Source organism: Ceratotherium simum, chromosome 26 (assembly GCF_057802395.1).
Source record: "Ceratotherium simum simum isolate JZ-2026a chromosome 26, ASM5780239v1, whole genome shotgun sequence".
Taxonomy (NCBI): Eukaryota; Metazoa; Chordata; class Mammalia; order Perissodactyla; family Rhinocerotidae; genus Ceratotherium; species Ceratotherium simum.
This window is the reverse complement of record NC_141925.1, coordinates 37,615,420-37,642,953: the sequence shown is the minus strand read 5'-3', so window position 1 is coordinate 37,642,953 and position 27,534 is coordinate 37,615,420. Positions and strand designations below refer to the sequence as shown.

The window sequence follows — 27,534 nt, the reverse complement described above, 5'->3', positions numbered from 1 at the left end:
TTTTGGTATCTGCAGGGGTCCTGGAACCAATCCCCTGTGGATACTGAGGGACGACTATACCCTGGTCAGGCCCCCTATTTCTGTCTTGCAGGCTAGAAGGCTTTTTTTAGTCTTTCATTTTGGTAGCCTTTAATTTTTGGTTTCAGATAACATTTAAAAACCCCAAATATCTAATGAAAATGCCCTCCTTGTATGAGTTCCAATGGTGACTTCAGTTGTCATTGATTTTGCAAGTGTTAAAATAATGAAAGTTGAATGACAACTTTTTATGGACAGTTTCCATAAAAAGGCATATTTAGCACTTCAAACAGGTATAGAGTTGATACCTACAGTGAGGTCACATTTAAACTTTGGCAACTAATATTTCTATGGCATCAGACTACTGTGACCAACCAAACTTCTTTTTTAAACACGATCAAATGGCATATGAAGGTATGCTGTGTAGAAGGGATCTATGGATCAGATGAGACCTCACATTGGAATTCATCCATTGAGCATTTATTGACGAGCTTACTATGGTCCTGCGCTAGGCCCTGGGACAGAAAGAGGAATAAGACCAACCTAGGAGTTGAGTCCAGTGGACGATGTGTTTATTGGGCTGTGTAAAAAGGCGCACGGGGTGAAAGGCTGAGAGAGGAGGAGGGAAGGGCTTGGGTTCTTGGGAAGCATCAGAGGCGGCCTCTTGGAGGCAAGCATTTGAACCAAGTTCTGAAGGAAGAGCTCTGACAAAACACAAGGCCTTCTAGACATGCGTTCTGGGAACTGCAATGGCTGGGTGTGGTCTGGGGCAGCAGCTGGAGAAACGGTGGGATAGACAGGCCGGGAGTGAAGCACACCGGGCGTCTGGGCTGCATGTTGTCCTTCTTCCATCCTCCTGGGCAGTATCTGCAGGCAGCTCTGAGGGTCTGCGCTGGAGCCAGGAGATGGGGCGGGAGGCTGTGCAGTCATCCAGGGAGAGGACAGTAGGAGTCCAGTTTAATAGAGATGGGAAGGGGCGACAAGAGTTAAAAGAGGTAAGAAATGACAGAGCTAGTGATAACTGGTGTAGCCTACATGGGAGAAACCACTGTTCTGTCTTAAGCGTGGGAGCAGGTCTGGTTTACTCATGTTTACATATTTTGGAGCCCTTTTTTTTTTGATAATTTAGGTAATTTTGAGCTCCACGTCTTTAAAATATTAGCATTAAAAAGGAAAACATTCTTTTTGAAATTGTTACACATTTAACTACTAGGAAAAAAATACAGTTTTGGAGGTTCTGAATAATTAAAAATAATTAGGGTCCTATAAGTATGATTGTATTTATTAAAGATGAAGTTACTTACGGTTTTTTTAAAGTACCTACAATTTGAGAGACCCCTTTTCCAACTTTTGATAAAAAACAGATAAAAGTTGTCTTTCATGGGGGTATTTATATATTTTATGATTTGACTACTATATTAAACATAGAAAGAAATGGCTTTATGATGAAAATTTTGTCTAAAATTCTACAAATAATCAAATTGATAAATTATCCCACTCTTGAGACAGAAATATCAATCCCATGCTACTTTAAGTAAACAAATATATGTTTTAATTTTTTTTTTTTCACCTCAAATGCTGCCATTTGCTGGGTACATTAAACAGATGCTGAAATGAGGTTTCCTTTTAATCTACCTTGCAGTCACACCTACAGGTTTTGGCTAAAGAGCAAAGCCCAAGTTTAGTCAGGGCCCCTTTGTAAAAATTAAAGATCTAATCATTACATCTTATTTTAAAAACTTTTTAAAATAACACTTTTTCTGCTTATAAAAATAACCCAGAGAATTTTTATTTTGGTAGGAAATTTGGAAAACAGAATAAATATTTAAAAGAAAAATCTTAATTTTCTATAATTTCACTTCCAAGATAACTACTGTTAACATTTCATTATATTTCTTTTGAGATAGTTAAAGGTAAGTATTTTAGCTATATAGATAGGTATTTTTACCCTCTCTCCCCAGTGCCCACACACAGTGGGATCTTAGCATTTTCTCACATCACGTTAAAAGCATTTATGAGCGCCGGACGAGCCTCCAGCGCTGCTGCCTGGGCTCTGATGAGCTGCCGGCCTGTGATGAGAACGGTGCCGCCCATGAACAGCGCCTCCGAGCCCTTCTCATTCTCACGGTGTCTCCTGGGTATCGGCCCAGCTTTCTAACATCCCAGGAGGCAAATGGATTGTGGGGCCTTGTGAGATAGAGAAAAGGGGAAACAGAAAGATAACAGTAGCTTTCTAAGGTCCCACAGCAGATTGAGAAACACAATTCTAAAATGTCTACTAGCAGCTTATCGGTGTCCCTCCATCAGAACACTCTACTGATAAGACAAATACCATTGTCATCTGTGTGCTGGCTGCTATATTGTTTTTCTGATCTGGAGGATAACGGAAAACACCAGTTAATAATTAGTTAATAACAAGAAAATATTAATTGGCTTTTAGAAATTAGCAAGGGCCACAAGATTTGAGAGCCTCCCTGAACAAGGCACTGCTGGCCATGATTTCAGGGGCTCCCACCCCTGATCACCCTCTTCAGGACGTTCACTTTTCCTTATCTATAAAACAATAAAGTACATCTAGTCTTGGAATGAAGAGGGTAATAACCCAAAAATAGATACAGGGTGCTTCACAGATGCAGAGGTTAAATGACTGATTTATATTCAATTTTTATCACGAACATCTTTTGAAGTAATACTTCAAGATCCTATGCAAACTGCAAAAGAAAAAAACCACAACTCTGTCACCAATATACACCTCATATGCCTCCTCTGCTGACACTGTTCTATCAGACAAGCTAGTACACTTCATCACTGCCAAGTCAAATCAGGAGTTCCAAGAACACAACCGTGAAACAAGCAGGCCCGCTGCAGCTCGGAGGACAGAAGAACCGGTTCTGCTCCAAAGAAATAACCTCAGGAGCAGGTGAAAATGCCTGTTTTCAATAGGCTGCCTAGTCATGGTAGCCTCTTGGAATAGCAGCAGGAGGCAGAGGATCTAATCATCTGTGTGTCAGGGAGCCAGGAAAGACAAGAAGTGCTTCAATAAATGAAACCAGAGAGTTTAAGGATCAGACAGAAATATTCTGGAACTGTGCTGCCCAGCACAACAGCCGCTGGGCATAGGGAACAGCTGAGCACTTGGAAAGTGGATGGTGCAACTAAGGAATCGAATTTTTAATTTTAAATTTGTATTTAATTTTAATGTAAATAGTCATATATGGCTAGTAGCTACCATATTGGATAGTCAAGTATGGATCACACAAGTAGAAGAATGTTCCACTTAAAAACTTGATCCAGAAAGCAGTGGTCGAGAAGCACATACCATGACAGGCCTGTGTGGGAGCTCTCAAGGGCCGGGGACGCAGTTCTGGAATTTTGTATCTTAAAGGTTCTTCCGCCCAACTGGACTGACGATAATTTATCTTTCCTAAACTAAAATGTTTAAATCAGCTAATGATGTTGGGGGAAAGTATGTTCTATCTCAGCCAACCACTGGGATCCACAGCAGCTGGCAAAGCACCGTAACACTGTTATACTTAGTTTTTACAAAAAACTGTCAGTTACTATCAGTTACACGTAGAGTTTTGTCTCAACACCGGATACTTAGGCTTAAGAACACTAAACGTTCAAGTCTGGGGACCACCCGCCATAGAGTAGAATGTTTCTAAACCCACTAACCTAGACAGTTCCTGTGGCTGCCCTGTGATGTGGCACCTCAGATCTGAGATGCAGTCTTCTCCCTCAGCTCAGGAGAGTGGTCGCTGGGACTGAAGCTGGAAGGCCTGTCAGGTCAGGCTGTTCTCGACTATAGTTGCAGCAGAGTCTTTAAATAATCAGATAACTAGACTTTTAAAAGCTATTGAAAAACTAAGCCCTCTAACACACACACTTTCGTTTCAAAGCACGTTTGCTGACCTCTAAGAGCCAGAAGTGCTACCTTAGCTCAGGCCCCACGAGCAGCTTTGTTTACATCTGCTCTCCACTCCACAAAGTGGGCACCTTGGTTTCAGAAGAGCCCTGTCACCCAGAGCAGTTGGCTTTTCTGTGTCTGGGCTTTGGTGTTCCCACTTTAAGAAAACAAAGGTTGAACTAGATCAGAGGTTGTGAATTGGGAGACAAGTCCAACCCACAGCTGAGGAGTGGCATTAGATGTTAACATTTAAAACAAGTGTCAAGGCTGCTGATACTGCAGGTAACACAGAGCTGACCTCTAGCTGGTTTCCGAGAAGGGACATTCTGTTTTGTGGAAGCAGCAGTCCAGAGAGGAGGCGCCAAGGATGCCCCCAGGGCCCTTCTCTCATCACCAGCCTCGCCTTCTGCGCGTGGGCTCCATTTCACAAAGCGCGGGCTCCATTTCGCAAGGCGCAGGCCGACAGCAAAGGGCTGCCCGCTCTGGATTCTCAGCAGGACCCTGCCTTACACTGACTGGCCACAGAGGCCCCTTGCCCATCTCTGAGTATCTGCCTGCAGCCAAGGTAATGGGCTATGCTGGGTGGTCTAACCTGACCAGGACCACCCGTAAGCTGGGACCAAGTAGTCCCCTTCAAGGAACATGGGCATGTGGTGGACACCCAAGCAGAAACCTGGTATAGCAGGGAGCAGGGGGAGGTGGGGCAGACACCTCATGGCAGTCAGCAAATGCCCACTCCACGTGGACGTGGATTTTTGGGGTTTTGGTAGGTGGGATAGGATGGGTTGTCACAAGATGTCCCCACTCTGCCTATTCCTGCTTGGCCACACTCAGCTGGTTGTGGGCTGTCGTGCTGTCCAGACCCAAAGCCTTCACTGCCCTTGTTTCGTGGGCAGCCTGTTCCACTCTCCTAATGACATGCCTGGGCCCCTATCAGTGCCTGGTTTTATGCCTTGATGATCTCCTGTCTTGTTGAGTACACTCTGGACCAGCACCATGCTGGCTGTCAAGAGGGGACACAGAACATGCAACAGGCTGTACCTGCAGGCCACGGGCACTGGCCCAGCCAGAGGGACCAGTGCCTGAGTCATGCATTGTAAAGTCTGAGGAAAAGCATTAAGATGGGGAACTGTACTGAGTTCCATGGGCAGAGCAAAGCCCATGACGTGTAAGGATCAGTTTTTCTGCAAACTGGCTGTGGGACTTTGGGCAGCTTAGTTCCACAGAGGTGTTCTGAGTATATGCCGTGTGCCCTGCACTGTACGGGTACTGAGGGGAGAGACAAGAGGTTCACAGCCTGCTGAGGCCTGTGAGGCAAGGCCTGTGGGAGCCCTACCGAGACAGGTTAGGCCTAGGAACATAGAGGATCAAGGCCTCCAGAGACCTTGGTGATCCTGCAGCACGAGGCAGCATTTGCCAGATGGTGGAGGAGGGAAAGATGGGATCAGGGAGTGCAGAGACAAGGAGACCCTCAGGCACAGCCTGAGGGAAACAGCAGGGGGACAAGCTCAGGTTGGAACTTTTGGAGGTGGCCACTAGTGAGAGGGATGGGGCTGTGCGCTAAGGTCTGAGGTGGGGAGATTCTGAAGATGCTTCGAGTAGAATGTGCAGCTTGGCTCACTGGTTCAATGAAGGCAGTGCCGCTCTGGCCTGAAGATGTTCTTCACTGAGCGGAAAGGGAGCATGAGAAGAGGGGCAGGTTTGGGTACGGTGGTCAGCTGAGACAATAGCAATGGGCTCAATAGGAGGTGTGTTAAAGGGGAAACATTTCTGGAAAAGTCTTATTTTTTTAAGTAAACAATGAAGAATACCATATATTGAGAAGTGCACAATGACGCTGTACAAAATAACTATGTATAACCAGCACCAGACCAAGAACTAGAACATTACCAGCCCCTCAGAAGTCCCTCTCCGTACTGTCCCTTCTCACAGTCCAGACTGTGCCAACTTCCCACACTGAGATGGCCCGTCTGGCCTGGCCCTCACGTGAACAGAACCAAGCAGCATGTCCTCCTGTGGCGTTCCGTTGCTGTGTAGTGCTCTGCCGTCTGGATAGAAGGCTGTTGTCCATTTGGGTGTTCGCAGTTTGGCCTGTTATGACAGGGCTGCGCTAAGCATCCTGGCAGGAGTCTTGGTGCCCGTGTGCATGGCTTGAACCAACTGGGAGTGGGCTTGCCGGGATGCGAGGTGCACACCAGGACCCAAGTTTGTCCCAATACTAAATGGCTTCAAGCTGTCTTCTTAAGAGTTATTTTTGCCCTCCTACCTCACAACACAGGTTACTTCTTGCCACTTTACTTTCAAGGATGGACTGTGATGCACCTCGTCCACTGTTTTTGTTTCTCTCAAATGTTGTGGGCTAAGCACCCAGCTGACACAGCTTGTTAAAACGTGGCTAACCTCGTTCTAAAGTCCAGTTGGATCAGTCGGGGCCCGGGAGGCCCTCTGGGAACAAGCTCTGAGGTTTTTTGCCTTGAGGACAGCTGGGGGTACTCCCAGGTGGGGTTGTGTTTCTTGTTTCCAGTTCAGGATGCAGAGAGAGCTTTCCTCAAACTTGAGGATACAGATGGGAGGGAGATGTGGAATGTTTGTCCCAAGGCAAGGCAGAAAGAAGGTGGTTTCCAGTGAGTGTGGAGGAGGAACAGGGCTGGGTGTGCCTCTGGGGCTGAAGCAATGCCCCGTGGAGGCCGCGCCCAGGGAGTCTGACTTGGCAGGAAGTGCACTTTCCAGGCTGCGAGGACTCAGCTGCCCTTCCTCCTAACCTGTGGGCCACAGGAGGCCTTTTCATAGTGTGGACTCTGGTGCCTCCCCAGCCCTGGGGGCTCTCACTCTGGGCCTTCTGCTCTAGGTGATACATTAATACTGGCACTCTAAGTGGGACTGCATGACAGGCATCCTGATGTATTTTTAAAATATATCATAAGTTAGTCCTTAATCATCATGTAATATGAACATTACCCAGAAATGACTTACTCTGAAGAAGCTCAGCATGCCCTGTAGGAAGAAACTATTTTGCAACCATTTAAAGCCCTATTAGGATGTACCAAGCAGGGCAGCTCCTTTGTGCGTTAAGTAATGAAAAGTAGATACTGAATCTGGGCACCGGGCTGACTGGAGACTGCCTTCTGGTGCTGGGGCTCCCCATTAGGATGATCTTGCTGGCCTGCTGGCCCCAGGGTTCAAGGTCAAGGTGTGAGGTCCCCAGAGGCCCAGAGACAGCAGGGGCAGGTCTGACGTCAGCCTTGGTGCCCGCAGCCTGCCTTCTGCCTCGCGAGTCTATACGTCCAACACCCAGTGGCGGCTGTCCCAAAGGAGCCCTGGCCTGGGCCTCCACCTCCAGGCGTGGCCTTCAGCCCCTGGGGCTGGCAATGGGAAGTGAGAGGAGCCACCTAGTCAGCCTTCAGAGGTCTGTGCGCCCTGAGACCACAGGGAGTCCTGGGAACTTTCAGGACAGTCAGGTCTGGTCTGGCAGCCCATTGGTCAGACAGCATTACACTGCCCTCTCCTGGGCAGCCATCTGAGAATTAGCCCCAAACCTCAGGCCAGTGACTTCTTAGAACAGCCAGAGCAGATTTAAAGCAGATTCGTAAAGCCTGCAGCAAGCTTCTTGGAATGAGGGAAAGACGACATACACACACACCTGGTCCCTGGCCACACTGGGAGACCCCCGAGTCCCTGGGAAGTGGAGGCCCAGGGCTCCACGAGGGCTGCCAGGCTCTGGCAGTTCCTGAAGGCAGAGTGTTTGCACTGTTCCATCTTCTCTTTTCCTCACTTTATGGAACTTGCTACAAGATCTCTGGCTAGCAGATGGCACCAGTCTGTGGGCACCAAAACCCAGCAAGGTTTTATTTTTACTGCTTTTTCATGGCATCATTCAGGCCTGGGCACCCAGAAAGCCACCTGCCTCTTGCGCCTGAAAGGTGATGGGTGAGGAACAGGTGGCCCCACGTTCTCCCTCCAAGTCTGAGATGTCCCAGCTCTTGGGAGGCTCCCTCCCTGCCTTTCAGAATGTTTTCTGTTCTTGCCCTTCCGCTTTCAAGTGAATTTAGATAGCTATCTAGAGAGTCTCCAGTGAATGGAGACGACAGGGCACTTTTAAACATGTATAGCTTTAAACAGTCCCTTATGCTTTAAACTTAAATGTCTTTACCTTCAGGTCTTACTAAAAATGCCCCAATTTCATGAGCCGTCCATAAACTTGATCTTTATTTTTCTCACAGAAGGATGCAAATGGGACTGCAAAGCCTCCATTTCTCAGGTATGTCTAACTTACTCCATAAATCCCTTCTGAGCTGGAAGTTGCCCTTCCCTGCTGGTGTGTGGCCTGTAGCCTCCCCCAGAAGGGCCTGCCTTAGTGTACAGCCCAGGAGGTCCAATCCTGAGAAAGGCCTCAGGCCTGTAGGGTCAGAGAAGAATGCAGCCCGTTGTTCTCATCACAGTCCTCCGGGGAGTAGGGCCCTGAGGGTCTGCCCAGCATCTGCCTGGATCCAGAAGGGAGGTCTCCTGGTCACACACTGCATCTGGCAGTTTAATCCAGACCCTGCCCTAGATGGCTCTCTCACATAACCCACCCCCCATACAGGACGACAGAGTTGGGCTCTCCTATGTCAAAAATGTTTAAAAGTGTGGATAGTTCTATAATGGGTGGCATGGAGAGATACGCCACAGAGGGAAACTTGAATATTCAGAAAATGGTGTCTGGAATTTATATAGGCTACATAATTTACAGAGTAAAAACAATAGTTATTAGCTCTTTTAAAATCAAATTCCCATCTTGTACTATTTCTACAGCCATTTTTCTCTCTCCCCCACAGTGGAGAAAACCCCTTTGCTACTGTGAAACTCCGACCGACAGTGACAAATGATCGATCAGCACCAATCATTCGATGAGAAGGTGGCCAAGGAATCCTTCTGGTTCCTCTAATGCTAAGTTCTCACTTGCAAAATGTTAGGTATATATTCTGTGAGATGTGCTGTAACTGTCGTAACGCTTTACCAGAGGGTGTCTGATTTTAAACGTATTCTACTTGAGCAAATCAATGCATTTTCTCAATTTAACATGGTTGGGTTTACACATTTCTGTCTTTAAGAAGATAAATGAGTAATAGTTTAGTGACCAACTCAATCATTTAAAATAGTTTCTTCCTATTCTGTTCAAAAAACAGTAAATTTGGTTCCAATCCTTATTGTATCTTTTTTTTTTAATATTCTATGATTATTTTTTTAATAGCCAGAATAAGGGATAGTTGATGCTTTCATGACTGGCTTTCTGTACCTGAATGCAAAAGAGACCACAGTTTTATTTTATAAAGCATGTGCTCTTAAGTAGCATTATGATGTATATCTAGAAAATATTGTGTAAATTTGCATCTTAGCATGCAAATCATAATTTTAAGCAATATAAATTATGAGAATATTGTATAAAATTTTATTTTTTAATTTAAAATTTTTTAAATTTTTGTTTAATCAAATGTAGAGCTACCAAATTAATAGAAATTTAGGTGGAGAAATCTCCAACTTTCCCACAATTTAGACATAGCTATAGAGTGCTAAGACATTTTGCCCATCCCTGTTCACAGCCATAGTATTTAGTACTTGAAGAATTCCCAGGAGCTACCAAATTTGGTAGTTCTGAGTTACCAACTGGACTGTCCGAGGAAAACACACCAGGCCATGCTGCATGTGGGCCTGGTTCATAGGGTAATCCATCTGAGTGCATCTGAGGACTCCACGTATGTGGTAACCTGGGTGTTCTCCATAAGCCAGTTGACCAAAGCTGCCTCCCTCACTAATTTACTCTGAAACCTCTTGGGGTCCAGGTTTCTCCACTTTTGAATCAGGTACTGACCGGCAATCAGTGCTTATAAAGCCAGGAGGACCTCTGTGAGCCTGGGAGGGGGAAGGTCTGCATTTCAGCTGAGACCTGCCGTCACACTCTGGGAACCTGGGCTTCTGTGGGAGGAACCCTGAGCAAGTGGCCAAGTTTGTCTCTGGCTGTCAGGGATGAGGCTCTGTTTTGGAGGAGTGGAGAATCATGATTAAAATTCACACCTAGGCCATGCACTGTGTGTAGGCAGGGAAAGGGCGCTTGTTACTTATCACAGGTCCTTTGGTCTCACCATAAATATGAGTTTTCTATAAGCTTGAAATTGGTCAAGGTCAAATGCAGGTAAACCAGTTTAAGTGTGTGATGCTTTAGGTTCTTGGTCCTGTCCTCCTGGATGGCTCACCAAACCAGGGGACCCCACCGAGGGCTGACAATGCAGGACCTTGTGAGGGCTCCCCCAGGACTGAATGAATCATGCTAACTGCAGTTGTCAAGCAGCACACCTGTCTTAAGATGCTCCAGCCAGCAAAGAAAACACAATCAAATTTAGTTAAGTGGCCCATTGCTCCTCTCACCATCTAAGTAAGAGTCGAGTTCACGGCCGCCCATTATTTTCAACAATGGAGAGGGAATGAGGTGTCGATTTTGGAAGTGTGTTAATACGGGGGTGGGAGTGTCATGCCCTGGCCCTGGCCTTGGCCTCTAGAGCTCCACTCTGGGATCTTCTGGCTTTGTTACACGGATATCATAGGTCCTGGGATTTTTAGATGCAATTTGCAGACCCACTTGGCTCACCCAACCCCAGTCCACACCTTCACAGAATGGACTGCAGTGGTCACTTACCTGCCTCACACAGGATGGGAGGGCTTGCCTTAGGTCCTTGGCACTGAAGTGTATGCTCTGTAAATGTCAAGGTATTATGTTTCATTATAATAATAAAAGAGAACTTGAAAACAAGCACATTTTCTTGAGCTGTAAATGCCTACTGAGGAATAACAGAAAATCAAGATTGGCCATGACTGGAGAATGCTGAAGCTGGGCGATGGGTATGTTATTCTATTCTCCATTTTGTATATATCAGTGGCAGTGTACAAACACTGAATAAGCAGAACCAGGTAAACAATGGTATGAATCTCATTTATTTAAAACAGTATTTCTCACCTTTCTCAAATTGAAGACTGCAAAAAATAAAAGCAGTGCTTTATTGAGTTGTCATTAACCTTGGAAGCAGTGTTGCTGCACGTCCACACTCTGTGACCCCTGTGCCCGTGAAACCTTGGCTAGCACATGCCAAATCTATCCCGCCTCACTTTACAAAACAGTCCTGAAGCTTAATCAAATAAAGCTATTGTACACGACATTTACATTAGAAAAAGATAGTTGGATGTAGGAAAGCCAGGTGTGTTGTTCCCTTTAAGTAAAGTTTGCTCCACAGTTGGGGCATCTTCGCTTCCTCAAGGCAAAACAGCAGATGAACCCAAAGGGGAACAAGACGATGGCCAAGAAGATGCCCAGGAAGGTGAAGGAGTCCTCCAAAACCCCGACTCTGCGGAGAGAGAGAGAGCGGGGCACTAGGGTTAGGGCCCTCGGCGGAGCCTGAGGCCTGATGTCCCCTCAGACCCTGACCCAGAGCCCCCTCCACATCTGGGAAGGCCCCACCCTCACACACCAGGACAGACTGACAGCTGACATTACACAGGACCCCGGCAAAGGCAGTCTTCACCCCTCCAGCAACAAACACATCAGCCTTGAGAGCCACCAGAACTGTCTGCATGTGCCCCCTTACCGAAGCGAAGGCAAGCTACTGCTGCAGTCACTATGCAGAACGTGTGAAGAGGGGAAGAAGAAAACTTACTTGAAAAGTATCATCACTTACATATAAAGGCAAGAACATTCAGTTGCCTTATAATCTGCCACATGTGTTCTCTTAGAAAAGGAAGAACAAGAAGCAAATGCTAATTTCTATAAAAATTCTTGCATCTCTGAAAACAAGAGGACCAAGAAAACCAGATCATTTTAGGGTATCTTTTCCCAATGTTGAAAAGTTTTAGATTGATTTTTCCACTCCCTAGAGAGAAATTCCAAAAAAGTAATAGTTCAGAACTTTGTTTGATTTTTATTATTTGTGATTTTTATTGTTTGGGGGGAGGGAGGCATGGGACAGATTTTAGTGAAAGACTAAAATCACTTATGTTCACACAAATGTCTTTAAGGCCATTAATCTCAAGAAATTTCATCTCAAAGCTTCCTCTTCGGGGGGAAAAAAGTCAAGTTTACCTTCAATGTGCATAATATATAATACCGGGGACATCACCCAATTCATATGCCAATGAGTATAGTCACCACTCAGATTCAAAGGTCATTTTTAAAAGGCCCCCAGATAAGAAGTAGGAGCCATGTGCTCAGCTCTGCCACTGTTCCTTAGGCTACTTCTGGAAAGTTCTGGACACAGAGCTGAAATTAAAATGAGAACCCCGGGGCCGGCCCGGTGGCGTAGTGGTTCAGTTTGCAAGCTCCACTCTGGCGGCCCGGGGTTTGTGGGTTCGGATCCCGAGTATAGACCTACACACCACTCATCAAGCCATGCTGTGGCAGGCGTCCCGTGTACAAAATAAGGAAGATGAGCACAGACGTTAGCTCAGGGTCACTCTTCCTTACCAAAAAAGTAAATTAAAAAAATGAGAACCCCAGTAGCCAGCTCAGCCCTAATGAGAAATGCTTCACTCCCACCAGACCAACCCAGAAGCCAAGGAAAGCCAGCCGGAACAAGTCCCTCCCAGGTGGCTGGGGTGTCTGGGACACCTCCAGCCCTCATCCACCACGCTGTGAGCTGAGGGCGTGTGGCAGGCAAGGCACTTTGCCAGAACAAATGTGCCAAATCCACCACTGAGGACTGAGAAGGAAGAAATGGGAGAGAAGAGTAGGGCGTTCAGGGAGGGTGTCCAGGAGGTGACTGCAAAGGGCTAGGCAGGAGGCGGGGGAGGGGCAGAACACTCAGCAGGAAGGCCTGGCCCGCTGCTTGAAACAAGGAAAGCGCTCAGTGATCTTGCCTTCGAGGTGCTAGAGCAGAGAACACGTCACTGACCCCCAGAACCCCATCCCCATACCCCCCCAGGTTCATCCCAGCTTCCTCAGTCTTTCTGAAGCCACTTTGTCCACGCCCCTGCCTTCAAATACTGCTAAGGATCCTTTATGCCCACAGTGTTCTGAAAGCAGCTGCTCCTCGTTCTGCCACCCTGTGTGGAAAGAAAGGTTCAGCTTAATAAACAAGAGAGCACACAAGTGTCAAGGTGAAGCGCCGAAACACAGAGGGCTCCCTCAACTCAAAACGCCAAAGCTGCTGCTGCCGCCCCTTCTCAGAAAGTCACAGCCCACGAGGACGCTACTGCTCGCGGCCGTCCCAACCACCAGGCCAGCGCCCGCGCACTGACCGGAGCTGGATCCGGCTGGAGTGGGCACCAGGCCAGGCTATGGGAATGGGAGCGGGACCTGCTCCCTGCTTCACTGGGGATCGTGAAAATATGAACGAGACCAAGAGGAAGTCGGGTTCTCAACTGCTTAAAGAAAAAGACTCAGTGCCCACCTCTCTCCCACTCAAAACACACCTACAAGGACAGTACATTCGAGCAGCATTTCCCAAGGGTGCTCATCCTGAAACACCAGTCCCCCTGAGAAGCCCTGCAGAAAACAGAAGGGGGGATTCTTGGGTCAATTCGGGTAAACTGCCTCTCTTCCCCTCCTGGAGTCACAGTGCACGTTAGTGGGGGAAAGGTCCTGAGAAGTCCTGCAGTGAGGACACCTGTTGAACTCTGTTTCACCCGGCGTTTCCCAGACTCACTGACGCTGCCCTTTCTGCATGCGTGCTGACTGGCTGGAGCAGGCACAAGCGAGGCCCCGTGGAAGGGAGAGCTAATCAGGAGGCCTGAATTGCTGTCAGCAGAGTTACCATTTCTTGTACAGACTTCCACAAAAGTCCTGCAACAGGAGTCCCCCTCTAAAGTCCCACAAAAGTGGTCAGGTCATGCTGTTCCTCAGCCCTCCCCTGTGGCTGCCCCTGCCCCAGCTGAAAAAGCATCTGAGGCCATGCTGCCTAAGTAGGGGGTGGCAGCTTCAGGAAGGCCCCAAGCCACCAGCTGTGTCCCCACACACAGGTGGACATGACAGGCTGCTCTGGGCTGGGAACATCCCTGCTCTGTCCATGGTCATGGCCCAATGGCTCCTACAACTACTGATGCTCATCAGGCCACTTCCAGAGCAGCTGGAGGTGGCCTTGGACGGGTGCTATGGCACTACCCAGGCTCCACTCTCCTGCTTCCTCCCGGGTCTACGCCAACGTTCTACCCACAGCTACAATCCTAAGAACCACATCGGTCTGCATGTTCAGTTAGAATGTCCAAGAAAAACGCAGAGGGCAAAAGTGAACCACACCCCCCACAGCTGACTCACCTGCCCTAGCTGAGAACCTTCTAAAGGAGAAGCCCACCCTCTAAAGGAGTTATCAGGGTACCTCGCCCAGCATCCCCTCCAGGGACCAATGAGGTCTGAGGACAGTGACTGCCTGGCTGAGCACCTCCCCAGGCTGGACACTCCATAATATTTCACTTAAGGATCAAAGCTGTTAAGAGATAGAGCCTAGGTGCCGACCCTGTGGCATAGTGGTTAAGTGCGTGCACTCCGCTGCTGGGGGCCCAGGTTCGGATCCTGGGCGCACAACAACGCATCGCTTCTGAGGCCATGCTGTGGCAGGCATCCCATATAAAGTGGAGGAAGATGGGCACGGATGTTAGCCCAGGGCCAGTCTTCCTCGGCAAAAAGAGGAGAATTGGCATGGATGTTAGCTCAGGGCTGATCTTCCTCACAAAAAAAAAAAGAGACAGAGCCTAGATCCCAGTGTGTCTGCTCAAAGACTTCAGGAGATACCCAGGAGGAGGCTGGGGCCAGGGCAGTCCTGCCCTGCTGTCCCCAGTGCCCTGGAGGGATGCACAGGAGCACCCAGCACCCCCACTGGAGAAGCCCTCCAGTGGTGCAGTCTCCCTGCAGTGGAGACGCCTGGAGACAGAGGCTTCCCCTATGTTGCCCAGTGTACCTGTCCACATGAATCGTCCCGTCTGTGGGTTGCTGCTATCCTCTGGGGTCAAATGTCAAAGGGCAGCAGCCCCCACCTGCCTCTTCCCTAATTCTCCAAGTAGACCCCAAAACCCTGGTCTACACTGCTAAAGCCAGTGGAAGCCCAGGAGCACTGGTTACTCTCTCATCCAGGCCCTCACTGCCATGAGGCCAGGAGACTGGCCCCACCTGAGCACTGCGATTCCCAGCAGTGGCGAGACCAGCCTCAGGAGGCCTGGCATCTCAGCCCACCACCACGTGTTCTCAGCCTCTGGAGTTGCTCTGGGAACTTAAAAGGTAGGCAGAGCAATGGGCAACACAGGCTGACCCGGCCCACCTCGGTGTCCCAGGCACGAGGAACACACCCCCCTCATTCCCCAAACCCAGCAGCCTGGGCCACCCTGAGTCAGGAGCACAGGGTTGATACCTGCCAGACCCCTAGGCCCCCTCCCCAGCCCTGCCCACCCAGAGTGGAGCCCCCAGGGGCTCTCTCTGCTCTTAAAAAGACAGCCAGGCCAGGCCACTGTGTCTCCAGGAAGAGGGAGGGCGTGAGGGAGCTGAGCAGAATCCAGACCCTGACCACCTTCCGCTGAGAGCAGCCACCTGACCCAGTACACTGCTTCTGGGGATGAGGGACAGGACAACAGCATCTGCCCGGTCAGCAGGAGCCACTGAGCAGGGGGTCAGTCAGTCGTCGGGTGCCACACCTGCCACCCCAAGAGTCTACAGCTCTTACCCACAATTCCAAATACCAAAAAGCTCTGACAGCAGAACGTTTTTATAAGTTTGTAGCAAACTCACGTGGCAGCCACACGTGACCTGATGTGTGGCCATTTATAGTCTTAATTTATCCACTTACTGTGAATTATTTGTGTCTTGCTGTAGAAATATTAATGTCTGAACCGGGAGCACTGCCCCCGACCTTAAAAGCAATACTGGCATAATTTACAGGTTTTGTGAGGAAGACCAGCCCTAACATCCGCCACCGATCCTCCTCTTTCTGCTGAGGAAGGTCGGCCTTGGGCCACCATCTGTGCCCATCTTCCTCTACTTTATATGGGACGCCGCCACAGCATGGCTTGACAAGTGGTGCATCGGTCCACGCCTGGCATCTGAACCTGCGAAACCCGGGCCACCGAAGTGGAGCACGTGCAAATTTAACCACTACGCCACTGGGCCAGCCCCTAATTTACAGCTTTTTAAAACCCAAAAATCTTCTAAATTGAGAAATACAGTCTTGTCTCTAGACCAATCCTGATGCAGCAACACCCCGCAGGCTGCAGAGCAGACCTGTCCCTGTGAGGGTCCCTGCCCTCCTGGCAGCCTCTCCCAAACAGCCTCACACTCTCTTCCTCTCCAAACCTCCTGAACAGCCCCAATCAGTTCAGGACAAGTTTCAATATTTATCAAATGGCTCAGAATCCAAACTACTAAGCAAGTCGCCCTAGCTGTGGTTGGAAGGCCCCTCCCCCATTCTTGAGCAATAGGTCATGGGGGATGGGGGTCAGGGAAGGATATAGAAGCTGGAGAAATCAGAGAACTGACTAATTCTGAAAACGCTTCTTTAACTCCTGACTCCAACCTTATGGAGAAAGTGGCCACACGATTCCACTGACATCTGTCTGTCCAGGGAGCCGGCCTGGGAGGGGCTCCAGGATGAGCGAGATGATGGAGGCCCTGCAGCCCACACGTCCCGAGAGCACCCCAAGGCCGGTACCCAACCAGTAAGAATCGCATCCTTGCCACCTCCTGTATTCCTCACAGAAACCCCGCCCATGTACCATCACTGTCCCCTTCTCAGAAGCTGGAGAACCTTGTTCCGGCAACAAGCGGGGCGGCCGGGAACAATCCAGACCTCACCCAGAAGTGAGGGAGCCGCCCTCTGAGTGCCACCCCACCCCCCGAGGGGCAGTTAGTGTCACACACTCCAGCAAACCTCTTGGCTCATCCCTAATTACTCACTTCTGCTGAGCACAGGCTGGCCTCAAGTAGGATCCAGCCCTGGGAGCAACCCCCAGACCAGCGCTCACTGGAAGGACAAGCCTCTTCAGGAAAAGGGAGCAGAGGTTCCTCCAGATGGCCCCAAAGCACCCAGCCAGCCCCCTTCAGTGAGCAGGTCATACCTCACCCCCTTGGGCGGTGCATCTGCCTGGCCTCCGGTTGTCCCAGGGTCTCCACTTCAAACAGGCCTCCCATGGGGGCGGGGGAGCTGCCTTGTCAGGGGCAGTTCTCAGGACCTCCACAGGGCCGTCAGCCATTCCAGGGCCAGTTCTGCACAAGCCTGATGACCAGGTAGCCTCGAGTCTCCCTGAGCAGAAGACAGCCCTGGCGAGTGCAGGTGTCTGGAGGTCTTCTGTCACACCCAACCCCTGCAGACACCAGGGTACGACTCTGCCTGCAGCGGAACTGAGCCAGAGATCAGGGACTCCGGGAGGCCCACAAGGCGGCAAGACCTGCCTGAGACTCACTCTGGACCAGCCAGGCTCAGTCGTGCAACAGCTGGACTGGAAGAGGCCACAAGCGCTCCCTGGAGAGCCAGCAGGTGACAGCTGGCCCTGGGTCCCCACGGTCTGCACACTCTGCCCAGTGCAGCCCAGGGCACGAGTCTCGGCTCATCTGTCTGCTGCTCCCCACTCAAGCTAGGGAGCCCACAGGCTGGGAACGTGGGCAGGGCCCATCCCGGCGGCCTGTTTTCTAGCCAGCCCAGGCACATGCACCTCCCCAAGGCAAGGCTGGAGCCCCAGCTTCAAGGTCACAGACGACGGGAGGAGCTCACACCCCGATGACAGGGAGCAGCCCCTCCACTGCCCGCCCGCGGCCCACCGTCCAGAAGCCCAAGGCTCTGTCACAGGCCCCTTCTCATGACACCTCCATACACTCCACCTTGTCACCCTGTGCCCTAGGTCACAGCCTCGCAGCCTGCCTCCACCTGCAAGGGCTCTCCCAGGGTCACCAGCAGCCTCCACTGACCACCCAGGGCCACATCCTGGACCTTACTGCCCTGATCTCTGGGCAGCATCTGCCTTGACAGCTCTTCCTTGAGCCTCTCTCTTGGCCTCCAAGACCCACCGTTCCTGGATTTCCTCCTGCGTCTCTGGTCACCCCCAAAACCAAATACCCACTGATCCCAGCCAGCGCTGGTGGGGAGCCCTGTGCATACTGCTTTACTCACCTTCCAGCCTCTGACCTGTGCTGCCCAGGGCGCCTTCTCAACAGGCCGCCCCACTGCAGCCCAGGGGGACCCCGGCAGGCCTGAGCTCCCAGAGCCAAGGTGCTGCACCCTGTCCTGCACCTAGACACAGCCCACACCCCCAGGGAAGACAGGGGGCCTGGCGGAAGCCCCATCTAGCCAAGGTGTTGCTTAGTCCAAAGAGGCCGCGGGCGGGGCAGGGGTGAGATGAGAAGCACGCTCACTCATCTGCCGGGGTTGAAAGAAAGGCTCCTGTAGTTGGCTAAAAAGGGAAGATGGAGTCAGGCTGCTTAAGGGAAGGCTCAGACAATGGCAAAGTGACAAGTGACACAGGCCTCTTAACACCAGGCCTCAGAGGGAATCACAGAAGTGTGACTTTTGCAAATTCCTGCCAAGCCACCGGGGAGGGAAGGGGACAGAGCCTGGCGGGCTGGATGGAAAGGGAAGAAGTGTGGTCATGTGAGAAGCGGCCTGTCTCCCAACCCTACAACACCAGACGATGGCCACACTGGACTGTGCCCCGGGGGAAACCTCTCCACTCTCCCCAGAGAGGAGCCGCCCCAGGGACCAGCCCCAGGGACCACGCACCCACTCCCCAAACCACAGCAGCGCTTCCTCGGGAAGCGCCCAGCCTCTCCCTCCTTCCTGCTGCCTATCTCCCCTGCCCACCACCCAGCCTGCTGCCTGGGAGCCGTGCCCCACACCCCACACACTGAGAAGGCAGAGAAAGGCCTCATGCAGCCAAGGCCGCCCGCTCTCCAGGGAACACTCGTGTATGAAGAACCCAAGTGCTAGAAGGGCCCTTACTGCTGGCATCCGTCCTTCTCAACCCACACACAAAAGGGACCATGGGAGGACATGCCGCAGACGGAGTCAGAGTGTTTGGTCCCAATTCAGTCCCCCAAACTTGTTCTCAGAGCACCCACCCCTCACTGCCTGCCACCCACCACCCAGAGGCAATGAGAACAGGGATCCCAACATAAAAGAAGAAGCCTCTTCCCAAATGCAGGCGCCCCACCCCTCAGCCTTCAGACAGCCCCAAGCCCCTCCCCAAAAGAGCAGAGCACAGCCTGACCTTGATCCAGATTCTGTATGACTGGGGCCATGGGGCCCTGGTTAGCAGAAGCCACAGGCCTCCGAAATGACACAGCTCCCACCCTAGGGAAAGAGAGGTATCAGGAAAATGCTCCCCACCCGGCAGCATGGTCAGGGACCCGGAAGTCCGCAGCCCTCAGGACACCTCGGCCTCTGCTGGCCACACAGCCTTGCTGCTGGTCAAGAGCCTCACAGACCATCCCATCAGACACCCCCATTTCCCAGATAGGGAAACAGGCCCAGCTGGTAGCTGGCAGGGCCAGGATCTGAACCCACCTCCTCCAGCAGGCTGGGCACTGGCTGGGACAGCCTGACACCCCCCTTACACTCGGGAGATCACTCAAAGACTTCTGCCACAAAAAACAGGCCCTTGAACTCCTCCAGCTGAGCTGAGTGGGGACAGAAGGGCCGTGCACCCAGCATGGCTCTGAGCACCCAGGACCAGCCACAGAGCAAAATACAGCGGGTTTCCCGCCACCCACTTCCTCGTGCAACTTCCCAGAAAGATTCCCAGTGGCTCTCTCCACCTGGGACCAAACCTTGACCCCTGCCCCACACTGCAGCATGTGGCCAGACTGCCAGTCCGTGCCCCCTCTTCTCCAAGCCCACCAACTGCCTTCAAACCCCCACAGCTCTGCCGCCCCCAGGGGCTGCATGGAGAGCAGCCTTCAGAAAAGGCCGGTTGTCAGCCCTCTCCACCCACCCCCTTCATGTTCTCCAAAGGCCAATGTTTCACCAGCTGTGTGAGAAGAGACACCTATTTGGGGGTTTGCAAATGGGCATCCCCTGACTGGCGCGCAGCCCCCGGGCTCTCCCTGGCCCACGCCCCCCTTTACTAGGCACAAGGTGGGCTCCAGGGGTCCAGCCTCCTGCCTCCATCTCCAGGATGCCCTCCCTCTTCCCAGGCCCTTGTCTCCCACACCGTTGCCCTCTGTGACTCTGAAATCCTTAACTTCCTTTTGGTCCACCCCGGCCCTTCCAGATACACTTTTGAAATTAAGTCTAAGTGTAAACCAGAGTTTCTCAATTTCATCTCGGAGACTGCAACTTCCTCCTCCTAGACGCTGAAAACTTGGTCTTTGCCAAGTCTGCTCTGACTTTCTAAACTGTGTGAGCACTCGAATCCACCAAGGGCAGGAACCAAGTCTTATCTCAATTTGAATCCTCAGGACCCACAAAGAACAAAAGTCTAGCTAGCTGCATCTCAGGCCCAATAAAAACAGTCATCAGAAGATTCTGGAGGCTCCCTTTTGAAGATACGAAAAATCCCTCCTGCTCCAAAGAACCACGGCGTTTCCGTCCTCATACAGCTAATGGCCCTGCTGGGCACGAAGCAGGCCTTACAGCCGTTGCTCCCCTGGCCTCCTGGACCTCAAGCTCATAGAACACACTGGCCATCTGGATCAGGGCTCTCCTGCCCATGCACCTCAAACTGCCCTTTCAACCTTCCACCACCACCAACAACCAACCTTGAAATCCCAGAAATCCCAGAAGCGGGGACTAGAGGCTGTCAGCCCAACAGTGAACATTTCTGCATCCCACTCACCTGGACTCAGTGGCCAGAAAAGCACTCAAGTCCCCAGGAAACATAACCCACCCTGCTTGCCCCACAAAACAGGCTCAGACCCTAGGACGGGTGAAGCCACTCTCTCCCACACTGCAGATCAGCAGCTTGTCCCAAGTCAAGCCTGACCCACTCCCCCAACATTGTCTTATGAGCTTCTGGGTATGTGTGTTCTTAGAGGCTTCTGGGGGGCCCAGCCCCTAGGCCTGTGACATACCTGCAAACTGGGCAGCCTCCAACGACGACGATGGAATTGGCAGGGTACCGGGTGACATTTCGACTGTGGATGTTGTAGACCCTGGGGTGGTGTGTGGGTATCCCTGTGGGCAGGAAGGCACATCAGAAGGGGCAGGGAGGAAAACGAGGAGGGGAGGGAGGAATGTGAGGACTACTCCTGCCCTCCCTCCTCCCCTCCCACAAAAACTCGGGTCCTTTCTAAAATCAAGACGACAGGTGCCTTCACTAAGTGCCTACTACGGGCCTTATTAGGTGCTAACTTGCAGATAGCACCTGGTTCATCAAGTTAACCTGAAAAGCGGTTGTGTCGCTGCCCGGGAAAGGAGGGCCTGGGGCGCGCGACCCCTAGGTAAGCGGAGGGCCCTCGGGCAGCGCCCAGACTCGGGGGCCCGACGACAGATTCCCGGTGCAGGAGGTTCCCCGCAGCCCTCCCCCCGGGCCCCGCGTTCCCGGCCCCGGGTCTGCCCGTCGGCGAGCCCCCCCCCGCCGCGGCTGCGTCCGGAGAACTTGGTTTCGGGGTTAAGGATCGCCACGGGATTCGACCCGAAGTTTGCTCCCGGGGCCACGGACCCGGCGCCCCGCCCTCTCGGCCTGCGCCCGGTCCGGGTCCCGGTCCCGGCCCCGCCCCTCGGCCCGCGCCCTCTCCCCCGGCCCCCAGCCCCCCGGGCCGCCCCCCGCCCACCTGTGACGAGGTAGGGGTAGGGCGGCGGCGGGGGCGCGGCGGGGATGGCGCCGTAGCCGTGCGGGCCGCACGCGAAGTCGCCCTGGCCGGCCTCCAGGTTGTAGGCGGGCGGCCGCTCCTGCAGCAGGGGCTTGTGGTCCATGGCGGGCGGCGCCCCCCGCGCCCGGCCCGGCTCCCGCTCGGCTCCGGCTGGCTCGGGCTCGGCCTTGCGGGGACGCCCGGACGGCCGGCGGCGGGGCCCGCTCCTAGCGGGCGGCGGCGGCAGCGGCAGCAGCGGGGCTGGGCCCCTGTCGGAGGCGGGCGCCGCGGGCTTCCCCCCGCGCCTCCCCCGCCAGTCACAAGATCGGTCACGTGGCGCCGCGCCCGCGGGGGGGCGGCGCGGGGCGGGGCCGCCGGCGTCTTAAAGGGGCCGCGCCCGCCCCCCCGCCGGCCACTTGTTGGCCGTGACCCCGCGCGCCTACATACCTCCGGCCGCGAGGAGACGCCGCATTGGGGTCTTGACCTTTATGGCCCTCGGACCCAGTCCTCCCAGCCCCAGGGCCTGTCCCACCCATCTCTGAAAGCGGAGACCCCTAGCCGGCGGGGATCGTAGGGCGGGTGCCCACCCTCCACGGGGGAGGGCAGGGGCCGGGGGCAGGGTCGGCCTGGAGGAGGGTCCTGGCGGGGCGAGTCCCCAGGCCGCCCCCTGGTTGTGACCGCCCCTGGGCAGAGGGGCCGGGGACTCCGAGTTCTGAGCGCCCCGGGATCCCCACCAGGGCGGCGGCCGGCGCCAGTGGAGGCGCAGACACCTGCAGGAAGGAGCGGGGCGTCATCTGAACCGTGCCCGCTCGCGCTCAGCTGGTGTGCATCCCCTCCGGGGTTACTTGACAAATTAGGTAATTTATAGGGGCTGTGGCCACTGAGTACAAATAACTCCTCCGTTGGGGACAAAACCCTGAGTATTGAGCACCCACTGCGTGACAGGCACTGACCCACCGTTGTGCCTCGGTTTCTAATCCTCACAGCGACTTAGGAGGTACTTATTTTCGCCATTTACGGCCCGCAGACTGAGGCTCAGAAGAGGGGAGTGACGGAACATTGACCTCAAAGACTCCTCTGTTAGGCTCCCCACTGACGCATTTTCATTGTCACAAGCCAGTGCTTAATGGATTTGTAATACCTCTGGAAAAAGAAAGACTTGCAAGCTTAAGCCACCTTACGTTTGGTGGTCCTGTGCACCCTTCCAGCTCCTGCTGTTTCCAGTCGTTTTTCATGTGACTGCAGTTTGACCTAGCTCAGGGACTGCGGCTCCTCTCAGACCCCACCTTATTTTTAGCTTTTCATAAGAGACCATCATATTTCTTTATCACAAGTTTAGCTCCTCAATGCCCACTCCCATCTATCTGTCTTTTATCTCCTCTACTGCTCATGGTCCCAACAATCCTGGGGGGGCAGGGCGGGCAAGAGAGGAAGGGGGGCTGACCAGGTAAGGGCCTGGCCAGTATTAGGGGGAGAGCCAGGTCAAGAATGGAGACTGGGGCCAGCCCTCGTGGCCTAGTGGTTAAGTTCTGCGTGCTCCACTTCAGTGGCCCGGGTTCAAATCTGGGGTGCAGACCTACACCCCTCGTCAGTGGCCATGCTGTGACAGCAGCTCACATATGAAAAAAAGAGGAAGATTGGCAACAGATGTTAGCTCAGGGTGAAACTTCCTCAGCAAAAAAAAAGAAGAATGGAGACTGGCTGAGGGTGGCCAGGGACTTCAGGGCCAGCAGAGCTCCTGGCCTTTGGTGGGGAGGCCCTGCGCTCCTGGGGGCAGCTGTGAGAGATGAACCATGATGTGAGAGCAGCTGAAAGTGAGAGCCCCTGCCAGGGAAAACTGGGGTGCAACCCCATGCCTTATCAGGCAGTGAGAAGTGGGCAGGGTCAGGCCTCCTAACCCCTGGGTAGCCGTGGACACCCATATGGGGCCTCCCGTCCTTCCCTGCCTTGCAAACTGCCAACGAGCAGCATCAGCTAGCTCGGTGGTGGCCTTTCCTACCAGACTAAACGTAAATTGGCAGAGATGTCCCTTCAATTTCATGGTTAATTTTCCCTTCCTCACATGACTGTGTTTGCTAATCCAACTCCACAAAATCTGTAGCCTCTGGCTCCCTTCTCTTCCAATAATTGATTTCCACCCAAGCAGTGCCCCTAGCTTGGAAATCCATATTTGTGAATGATAGGGTGTGGCTTGGGGATTTCCCAGCATCACTTTGATGGACATTGCTCACAGACACAAAGCAGGTCCTGCCTTTCATTCATGCAGCAAGCCCAGTGTGACCGCTATCCCAGGTTCTGCCATGCAAGCCCTGGGGGGACAAAGATGATGGGCAGGGGACACAAGAAAGGAGCCGTCTGCTAGGGAGCCAGAGAGTAAACTCAAAATGGCAGTGGAGGGCCCGCCCGGTGGTGCATCGGTTAAGTGTGCGCGCTCGGCTTCGGTGGCCCGGGGTTCACAGGTTCGGATCCCGGGCGCGCACCAACGCACCGCTTGTCAAGCCATGCTGTGGCAGCATTCCATATAAAGTAGAGGAAGATGGGCACAGATGTTAGCCCAGGGCCAGTCTTCCTCAGCAAAAAAGAGGAGGATTGGCATGGATGTTAGGTCACGGCTGATCATCCTCACAAAAAAAAAAAAAAAAAAAAAGAGCAGTGGAGCTAGGTTTGCACAGTAAGAGGGTTAGAGGTACCAATGAGTCCTGGGTGCCCCCAGAGTGCCAGAGAGGTAGCCCCACCTGGAAGACCAGCAGTGACTTGGCCTGAGGAACCAGAGGACGAGCAATCCAGGCAGAATGAATGTGGGTCCCGAATAGCACGCAGCAGCCCACTATATGCCAAGACAGTAAGTGACGTGGTGTGGCTGGAGCCCTGGGAGCGTCTCCACGAGGCAGGGGTGGGGCTGGCCAGGGGAGGCAGGGCCCAGATATTGAGGTGGGATCAAAGAGCTTATTAAGCTTGTTATTAAGAGCTTATTGCAGGGCCGGCCCCGTGACTTGGTGGTTAAGTGTGCGCGCTCCGATGCTGGCGGCCCGGGTTCGGATCCCGGGCGCGCACCGTGGCACCACTTCTCCGTCCATCCTGAGGCTGAGTCCCACATACAGCAACTAGAAGGATGTGCAGCTATGACATACGACTATCTACTGGGACTTTGGGGGAAAAAATAAATAAATAAAATCTTTAAAAAAAAAAAGAGCTTATTGCAGAACTGCACAAGGCTTAAGCACGGCAGTAGGAGCATCAGATTTGCATATTAGAAAAATGGCTTTGGCAGCAGTATAAAGGGTACAGGAGGCAGGGGGATCAAGGAGCAAGGGATAGCTGTGGAGACGGAGAGGTAAGGAAAGGCGTGAGAGAAGTTGAGAGCCCGTTAAGACTTGATGACCTCCTGGGTGTTCTGGGTGGACATGGAAGACTCAGGATGCTCAGGTTTCTGGCTCAGGTGATGGTGGTGTCAAGCCTGAATGTGGATCAGAAGACGTCTGGAGGGGAGGGTGGAGAGGCTGAGCTCGTACAGGCTGACTTGGTGCCGTTGCATATCTGGAAGACACCTAACCAAAGGCAGGCACATGTGCACAGGCATCTGTGATGCTTTAGCCTTCTGATAAAAGGTCTGAAACAATCTCAGTGGCTAACAGCCCTTCACCTCCTGATGAGTGTTGATGGAGCACATATTCTGCCCGGGATGCAATGAAACTAGTGACATCCTGCCTTGCGGAGCCCACACTTGGATGCGGTGGAGGCGGCGTTAGAAAGGGGTAAGTGCAACGGGGAATGAGCAGGGTCAAGGGCATAGGGAGTAAGGCGGGCAAGACGGTGCGGCGGTGTGTGATTTTATAGCAGTGTTCAGAGTGGGCGCGTGGAGAAAGTGAGCGGAGTCGGGAGGGAGGTCAGAGAGTCAACCCTGAGGAGGCCAGAAGGACCAGCTTGTGTTTTAAGGGGAGGGAAAGGAACAGCATGTTTATAAATTGGTGGAACAATCAGATCCAGAAGAGAGAGGATGCGGGAGAAAGGAGATGGGGTCCAGCTCGGGACGGAGCAGCCCCTGCTGGGATCCCAGATGAGTCACCCACAGGAAGAGAGGAGGCGGGGCACAAGGGCGCCTGTGCACGTGGGTGGGTGGACAGAGAGGGGCGCTCTCTCCTGACTGCCACTGTTTCTATATGAACAGGAAGCCAGGCCAGCAGCTGAGACGGAGGATACAAGAGGGAGCGCTGGGTTTGAGGAGAGAAGAGAAAGGTGTGCAAGTCACAGAGGAGAACGGGCGCTTGAGCAGGCTAGAGAGTCAGGATCTGACTGCTGGGCAGCCTTAAGAGCTGACCTGAGATTAGTGATGCCGATTTCGAAGTGAGCCTGGAAATAATCTCACCCACAACATACTCTCTATCTCAGTTCATCCTCAGGGCCATGCCCTGGAGTAGGCATTGACATCCTCCGATTGCTTGATGAGGAAACCGAGGTACGGAGAGGGCCTGTAACTTCTCCCAGGTCTCCCAGCCAGGAAAGGTGGATCTTCAGATCCCAGATCCAGCACACATGACCCTGGCCATCACAGGCCCTTGCCTGCCTGCAAAGTGCACAAGGAAAGCCAGCCACTGTTTGCCAATTTAACAGAAATACATTCTTCTTTTTTTTGTGTGTGGAAGATCGGCCCTGAGCTAACATCTGCCAATCCTCCTCTTTTCTGTTGCTGAGGAAGACTGGCCCTGGGCTAACATCCGTGCCCATATTCCTCCACTTTATATGGGACGCCGCCACAGCATGGCTTGCCAAGTGGTGCGTCGGTGCGCACCCGGGATCTGAACTGGCGAACCCCAGGCTGCCGCAGAGGAGTGCGAGCACTTAACCGGGCCGGCCCCAGAAATACATTCTTATTGAAGAAGACTTGGAACATGCCTTCTTCTGTGCATCTTTTTCAGATAGCTGAAATCCTACTCCTAACCCACTTTTATATCGTGTGTATGTTCAAAAAAATTTTCAGTATTGCCATTTCCATAAAAGTGAGTAATATGATTTTAACTACTATGTGTACATGTTGTCACTGGGAGCACTCAGCAGGGGACCTGGTTGGGCAGTGGATGTGCTGGCTCCTGCCGGGGGGGTCAGGGGGAGGTGCTGCTGTCCTCCAGACCTTGCCAGTCACCAAGGACTCTCCTCAGATGTAGCCAGAGGAAACCAAAACAAGGCTCATGCCCTTTTTGGCGGCTTTGAGAAGTGCTGATAGCCCATCACATGAGCTTCTTGCACATTCAAGAAGCTAGTATCTCACATGGTTGGGATTGTGGCAAAAAAAAAGGAAGCAAATATTTCAAAACCCAAGGCTGTAACCAATTACAAGTGTATGGCTCAGAGAAGGCCCTCGCCAAATATGTGCTGAATATTTGCTAAATGTTTATCTTAGATAAACACTGAGTTTTAAGTTTTATGGTAAGCCTTACAATTCTATTAGGCACATATTTCTAAATATTTTATAAATTAAGCACATACGTTTCTACACGACAGACGACTATTTCACGCTGAGTCACACAGTAAATCTTATCACAGGTAATATATTTATTGCTATATTTAAATCCACACGATGCCATTCCTTCTCTAAGAGGTGGTCCACACTACAGAATTCTGCTTGGTAGACCACACTTACTCGTGCATAGAAAGCATCTCTTTACGTCAACATTTTCTAGCAATTCTCACAAGAACAAAGAGTCAATTCCGGATGGCAAGTTTCTAGCTAAATAAGTTTGCAGGCAGCTGTACTTAACACCCGGAAAAGCAGCGCAGTATTAACAGATGTCGCTGATGTGTCTAGACTAGTAACAGGCTAGAACATGGATGTCAACACGTTTGCGGCAACCACCCGCAAAATTAATGCCTTGTATCTCTGCCATAGTCAGAA

At 52.2% G+C, this 27,534-nt stretch overlaps 2 protein-coding genes across 5 annotated transcripts in view; one reads left to right on the top strand and one right to left on the bottom strand.

Annotated features, from left to right (window-relative positions):
- The window catches only part of BAIAP2L1 (BAR/IMD domain containing adaptor protein 2 like 1), a 103,450-nt gene extending 94,343 nt beyond the window's left edge, over nt 1-9,107 (top strand). For both annotated transcript variants that reach the window (XM_087417551.1, XM_004440850.3), the window contains 2 exons: nt 8,146-8,183; nt 8,740-9,107. In XM_087417551.1, the coding sequence (XP_087273677.1) occupies nt 8,146-8,183; nt 8,740-8,815 (114 nt within the window). In that variant the 3' untranslated portion in view covers nt 8,816-9,107. The remainder of the gene's footprint in view (nt 1-8,145; nt 8,184-8,739) is intronic.
- Nucleotides 9,108-10,873: 1,766 nt separating this feature from the next.
- On the bottom strand, nt 10,874-21,913 carry BRI3 (brain protein I3). Of its 3 annotated transcripts, none has more exons than XM_087417553.1 (4): nt 21,627-21,906; nt 20,925-21,027; nt 19,124-19,206; nt 10,874-11,298 (listed from the first exon to the last, which is right to left on the bottom strand). In XM_087417553.1, the coding sequence occupies exons 1-4, from the start codon at nt 21,766-21,768 to the stop codon at nt 11,207-11,209; spliced, it is 420 nt and encodes a 139-aa protein (XP_087273679.1). In that variant the 5' UTR covers nt 21,769-21,906; the 3' UTR covers nt 10,874-11,206. The 3 variants fall into 3 exon arrangements, with proteins under 3 accessions (XP_087273679.1, XP_087273680.1, XP_087273678.1); XM_087417552.1 differs by lacking the exon at nt 10,874-11,298 and adding an exon at nt 12,869-17,166 and having other exon boundaries at nt 21,627-21,913; XM_087417554.1 differs by lacking the exon at nt 19,124-19,206 and having other exon boundaries at nt 21,627-21,895.
- Nucleotides 21,914-27,534: the final 5,621 nt, after the last annotated feature.

Excerpts from the sequence above, each read along its gene's own strand:
- BRI3 (XM_087417552.1), bottom strand. The coding sequence starts at position 21,768 with ATGGACCACAAGCCCCTGCTGCAGGAGCGGCCGCCCGCCTACAACCTG. Across the intron at positions 19,207-20,924 it reads GGAGGCTGCCCAGTTTGCAG|GGTGGGAGCTGTGTCATTTC; the intron begins GTATGTCACAGG and ends CTCTTTCCCTAG. Across the intron at positions 17,167-19,123 it reads CATACAGAATCTGGATCAAG|GGAGACTCGAGGCTACCTGG; the intron begins GTCAGGCTGTGC and ends TCTTCTGCTCAG.